The sequence below is a fragment of the Nematolebias whitei genome, chromosome 16 (genome assembly GCF_014905685.2).
Source record: "Nematolebias whitei isolate Nwh7 chromosome 16, NemWhi1, whole genome shotgun sequence".
Taxonomy (NCBI): domain Eukaryota; kingdom Metazoa; phylum Chordata; class Actinopteri; order Cyprinodontiformes; family Rivulidae; genus Nematolebias; species Nematolebias whitei.
Window position 1 is genome coordinate 10,822,986 of NC_056513.1, and position 6,399 is coordinate 10,829,384.

General features: G+C 40.5%; 1 protein-coding gene across 1 annotated transcript in view; it reads right to left on the reverse strand.

Annotated features, from left to right (window-relative positions):
* The window catches only part of LOC119423085 (complement C3-like), a 55,262-nt gene that overhangs the window by 34,156 nt on the left and 14,707 nt on the right, over positions 1 to 6,399 (reverse strand). The window contains exons 12-17 of the mRNA XM_037690493.1: positions 5,521 to 5,620; positions 5,296 to 5,390; positions 4,662 to 4,853; positions 4,374 to 4,529; positions 3,477 to 3,603; positions 804 to 872 (exon numbers count right to left, since the gene is read on the reverse strand). Coding sequence (XP_037546421.1) covers positions 804 to 872; positions 3,477 to 3,603; positions 4,374 to 4,529; positions 4,662 to 4,853; positions 5,296 to 5,390; positions 5,521 to 5,620 — 739 coding nt within the window. The remainder of the gene's footprint in view (positions 1 to 803; positions 873 to 3,476; positions 3,604 to 4,373; positions 4,530 to 4,661; positions 4,854 to 5,295; positions 5,391 to 5,520; positions 5,621 to 6,399) is intronic.

Consider the following 6,399-nt stretch of genomic DNA (forward strand, 5'->3'; position numbering starts at 1 on the left):
GGGGGGGGGGGGGGGTTCCAAATGAACATTTTTTAATGTGGTGGGGACTTGTCCCCTTCACATATAATGGTTGCGACTCCTATGGGATTATTGATTGCAGAAAAACATCACTTTTGGTATAAACGATTTGGATTAAAAAGTGTTTCTCTACACGGAGAGGCTACTTCCACTGACAGCAGGGGCGGAGAAGTTTGTTAACATGAGCTCAAAGATCTGATCGCCGAGGGTGGCTCCAGGTCTGAACAAGTTTTTAACATGGATGAAACAGACCTGTTCTGGAAAAGGATGCCATCTTGCACTTTTATCATGAAGGACGAAGTCAAAACGCCTGGTTTTCATCTCATCTTCATCCCCTTCATCATCATTACTGAACAGCTAATTCTTCATCTCTACTGTATATGTTCTAGTTCATCTTCTTTGGTGAGTACCCATTTAAAATTAATATTTTTAAAAGGTTTAAGAGTTTATAAAATTGTTAGGAACATTGCAAGAGTGTGGAAAGTGTTTAAAATGCAAATATACACCTGTATATAAATACTAAAATAAACTACTACTTACTACTACTATATTACTTGTACATAAATGTGTTCATGAGATGGTAATGACAATAAAGTTTATTTGAACTTGGACTACTGTATCCCTACTTTGCCCACGATAAACGAGGGACTACTGTATTCATAATTAATCTAATTTATATTTTAAAAGTCAGAAATCACATAAAGGTTCATGAGAAATGTTTTTTTTTAATACAGGTTGTGAGTTCAGTAATTGTGAATTTAGTAGATTATTGAAACCATCGTTACCTAAGCTGGTTTTCACTTCCATTATAGTAGTCGCTCTTTTCCTCCTACTGGTAGAAGGGCATGCTAAATCTGAAAATACAAAAACAACAACAACAACAATCTATTAACCAAAAGCCACCAAATAATACCGCATAGCATCAATAAATGTTACTGTTAAAATTTTTAAATACACAAGGAGTTCCAGATGGCAGCAATGCTTTAGGTTGCGTTTTTGCTGGGCTCCCATCATTACTGCAAAAAACTGCCTTTCAAAAGGAAATGCCTCCTCTGAGTTGGAAGCTCCAGGAACCGACTTTGTCGTTTTGCTGACTCGGCAGAACTGCAAAATTACATCAAACGTAAAGAAATTTAAAGCTGCAGTTCTATGACCACTGTGCTGGACACCTCCTCGACCCACAGTTCTTCTAGAACCGGGGAATTGGCTCTGTCCTCACCAGGCCCGAGAGAGACCGATGGGGCAGCCCTGAAGTTGGACATTCTGGCTTCAATAAAAACAGAAATTTTGGTGATAATTAGATTGGAGATGAAAGCTGTCCTGACAGAGGACTTCCCCTTTATCAAGGGTGAGCTTCAAGCAGTGAGGGCAGAGGTCGCTAATAGCATTATGGTTTTCAGATGGGAAATAGACCAAGTGAGACTGGGTGTCAGAGAAGTTGCAGATGGGCTCTCCAACTGGTCAGACAAGTTGAAGCTCTGCATGGCACCATGACAGAGCTGAGTAAAGAGTTGGATGGGCTGAAAAAGAAATATGAGGCTGTGGAGGGGCATATGAGAAGGGGTAACGGGAGGATTGCAGAAGTCAAGTCAAGTCACATTTATTTATATAGCACATTTAAAACAGTAACTGTTATCAAAGTGCTTACCAAAAAAAGATCACAGCATCAAATATTAATAACAACATATTACAGCAACATGAATAAAAGCATAAAAACATGAAATATAATGAGAAACAATGAATTACTAAATCAAATCACCCTGCGTTAAATGTCAGGGAGTAAAAGCAAAATGGATGAACACAATCATCAACAATGAAATACCAAATGAGATCACACTGTGTTAAATGTCAATGAGTACAAATGTGTTTTGAGGAGAGATTTAAAAATAGAGACTGAGGTGGCCTGTCGAATGTTGATGGGCAGATTATTCCAGAGTTTAGGGCCCATGACTGAAAACGCCCAATCTCCTCTGAGCTTCAACCTGGTTTTAGGTACGGCCAAAAGCAGCTGGTCTGATGATCTCAAGGCCTGAGAAGGAGTATAAGGATGAAGGAGGTCGGAGAGGTATGAGGGTACAAGGCCATTAACACACTTAAATGTCAGCAGAAGAATCTTAAAATCAACTCTGACATGCACATGAAGCCAGTGAAGAGAGGACAGAACTGGAGTAATGTGCTCAAACCTGCGAGTTCCTGTTAGTAGCCGAGCTGCAGCATTTTGTACGAGCTGGAGACGTGAGAGAGAGACCTGACTGACCCCAGCATAAAACAAGTTACAGTAGTCCAGCCGGGTTGTAATAAATGCATGGACACATTTTTCAAGGTCGGATCTGGACAGGACAGACTTGAGCTTAGCTATCTGCCTTAATGAAAGAAGCTTTTTTGAAGAACAGAATTTATCTGCTTATTAAACTTAAAGTCTGAGTCTAAAACTATCCCGAGATTGGTAACAGACTGTTTTAGATATGGCTGAAGGGAGTCCAGGTTTGTAGGATCAGTGACAGTGGCAGAGCTAGGGTTAAACACAATGACCTCAGTCTTCTGATCATTAAAGTCTCTGAGATGCCAGTCAAGCACTCCCACAACAGTAGCTAAGATGCTAACAGAGGTGCTGCAGCTTAGCAAAACATCGCTGATCGACCGCTCACACCAGATGCCAAGCGGAAGGAGGTCAGGCAATAAGCCGAGAGTTATTGTGGCTAAGCTGCATTACTACAAATACTGCGTGGATGTATTACAATGTGTGTGGAGCCATGGTCTGCTCCGCTTCAGGGAGTCACTGATCATCAGAGCATCGAATTATACTTTGAGCATGGCAAGGGCTCAGACAGCATTCACAGAGGTAAGGAAAGTTCTTTGTGGCCGGCAAAATGTTTGCTATGGGCTATTTTTTCTTGCATAGCTTCGCATCACACATGGGAAGGCAGACAGGGAGTTTGTGGATCCGGATAAAGCCATGGCCTCTATCAAAAAGAATATCATCTCAGAAATGGGCAGCAAGGACGGAAAAATGCCGTAGGATCAACTTCCCTCAATCAGCATTCTTTTCAAGTTTATGTTTGACTTAATATTTGGCTGCTTGGACCTTTTATGGAGATAGGCACAACATTTCATTTGTATTGGAAGGTGAGTGTACGGCATTAACACTTTGAATTGATTACCATAATTACCAGTCCATAGAGCGCGCCTGAATACGGGAACATTTCAGGTGCACAGTTGACATTTACGTTGCTGTTTGCAGTTGTTGTTTTTTTTTGTTTGTCTCATATGTGGGCAGACGGGAGCCCAGGCAATTAGAGCTGTGTTCTCCAGTATAAGCACTGATGTGTAGATTTTCACTTAAGTTATAGCCGTGCATCATAAATATATTAAAAAGTGAATAGAAGTGTCACCACTGAAGGCTTAGTCTTCCATTGTAATTTACCAATAAAGAAATAAAAATTAGGAAGTAGTGTCACCTGTTCTGTAGGGTGTCCCACCATTGTTGGTCTCAAACAAGAGTCCAGCGTCGTAGAACACATTCATGTTGTTACTGCCTCCACCTGCTGTGCAGCCAGTGTCATATTTTTCCACAATGTCCCAAATCTAAAGAATGTGTAAGTGATTAAATGCAAAAAATGTAACATACAAAAAACCTGTAAACAAAGGTACAAATTAATTTTGTATAAAGTTGTCTATCTCCTTGTCTCTATATACCCATACGATTGACTGGCAAATTCTCTAGAGTGTACAGTATTCCACCTCTTGCCCAAAGACTGACAGACGTAGGCCCCAGACCACCACAATCCTGCACTAAAAAGCAGTCCAGGATTGAACAGACACCAACCCTTTCAGAAGCAAAAACAGACGGGCAAATCATTCTTACCAATGGGGAAGCCCTACGGTAACAGGCCATGTCAAGATTTCTGTTTTTTGGCTTTCCATAGAGTCACAACTCACTCCCAAATACTGCAATGACTCACTAGAACCACAAACCTTTCCATACTACTGATTTGAAAAAATTAGGCATCCTCCAGCTCTGACGTGTCACATAAATATCCACCCTCGCTTTGTTTTGTATAGTGTGTTTTAGAAGATGAAGATCGCTGATGCAAGTTTTTAGTACCAGACTGTTAAGCAATTCATGAGTGTAGAAAATTTTCTACGAGACAAATGTCAGTCCACAGCTCTATCAGCAATACCTGCTTCAACTAAAAAACTTGTCCTCTTTATATGGTTTGTGTTGGCTGGCAATTGAGCTGTTTGTGCTCTCTTCTACAGAAGCATAGAACTGTTCCACGCTTCCGTACTTTGCAGACATTCTAAAATGCCTTTTTTAACCTACAAAATAAAAACATTATATTGTCCAATGTTACCTTTTTCTGTGTCAGGCGATTCTTGTTATTCAATGCATAGACACCATTGTCCACAGCCACCAGTCCCACTAAAGCCTTTGGCACTCCTGTGATCTTCAGTATAAATGATTTGCGAGGTTCATAGGTTGCAGTAGGTCCTACTAGTTTCAGCTCCAGCTAACAAAAGAAAATAAATAGTTGTGATAGAAATAGTTTGTGATAGCTCAAGCTAACAAATAATTCTGCACATGCTTACGACTTTATTATTTTGTGTGATACTTGTTTATCTATCCCTTCAATGTCTCTCACCTTTCCCATGCAGGTGTCTTCCACATCAACCCAAAGAGAGTCTGCTACCACTTCATTGGAACTTGTGTGGTAGTAGGCTATAATACGGAATGATGGCAGCATTTCTTTGGTAATTTGAACCATCAGGGCAAATTGGTTTTGATTATTGTTCTTATATCTGTAATATTTTATCAGCTGACCTCTGCTCAAGATCTGGGGAAAGAAAATACTCATCAGTACTTTTCACAGATATTGTTACAATTGGTACTGGTGAACCCAGTTGTGCAGGCAAGCAGGCGAGGACTCAGGATTTATACATAATAATAAAATATTTATTAACAAAACAAAAGAGCCAGGACAAAGACTAACACAGAGACACAGACTTGTATAGAGGGAAACACCAATCAGACAAAGTGAAGGCACCTGTGAGTGATCACAGATGCCAGGAGACAGAGACTGAAGATGCAGGACATAAACACGACACAAGATGGGGCTAGACACCAAAGAAACACAAACCCTATAGACATAAACAGAGCAGGGAAACACAGACATGAACACAACATCAAGGACAAAACCACAATTCCTACAGATATGATAAAACTGAATAGTACAATGGGTTAACAAATGGACAAGCAACTACCAAAACAACTCTCACCAGGTATGTTATGTCATTTTGTTGAGTTTCAGGGTTGTTGAGGTTGAAGGTGACCTTTATGTTTGTGTCTAAATCCACTTTAGCTGTATCTACACCTGGAATAGCAATGCTTCACAGTTTAGAACATTTGTAAATGTAGATGGGATAACAATTATGCATCACCATTTGTTTTATGAAAAAAAAAACCTTGATATACAATGTAGTCACTCAGAGGACAATACTTACTTAATTGAAGAAAACTGTTGCTTCTAGATCTATATGGGTAAACTTCCATGCTGGCTGATGCTTGTCTATGAAAATCAATTTTTGGATGATTTGTTTTTGCCTGTATTTAAAATGACTCAAAGTTAAAGAAAGTCAAACAGATCTTGTCTTTATGTGCTGTTATGTACAAACTATTTGGACCAAAAGCACCCTATTATTGGGGTTTATCTCAATGAATTCAGCTACTGGCACTTTTTGATGCAGTGAGACACTGGTATTCCTACTGCTGTCGATATCACATGGACAGTCTGTGCAGTGTTCCATACTGTGCAGGCAGTAAGGAAGCGCACACTCAACTCTCAATTTATATTGCATTTTTATTAGATTTTTTTTAATGTAGCTCCCCAAACTGCATTTGAAAAACCATCCATTCATCCGTCCATCCATCCATTATCTTTACCCGCTTCTTCCTTTTTGGGACATGGGGGTCCCTGGTTTCCATCTCCAGCTATCACTGTGTGAGAGGCAAGGGACACCTTGGACAGGTCTCTAGTCCATCACAGGGACACATAGAGACAAATGATACAAACAACCATTTACTCTCTCACTCACACCTAGAGACAATTTAGAGTTACCAATCAGCCTAACGTGCATGTTTTTGGTCTGTGGGAAGAAATCGGAGTACCCGGAGAAAACCCACACATACACGGAGAGAACATGCAAACTCCATCCAGAAAGGTCCATGGCCGGGATTTGATCTGGCGACCTTCTCGCTGAGAGGCAGCAGCTGTACCAACTGTGCCACCGTGGGACTGAGTGATACTAGCAATAACAGCATTGTGTGAGGGGGACAACTGGACACGGAGGCCTCCGTCTCTGTTTAATGATGGACGGTTTCTC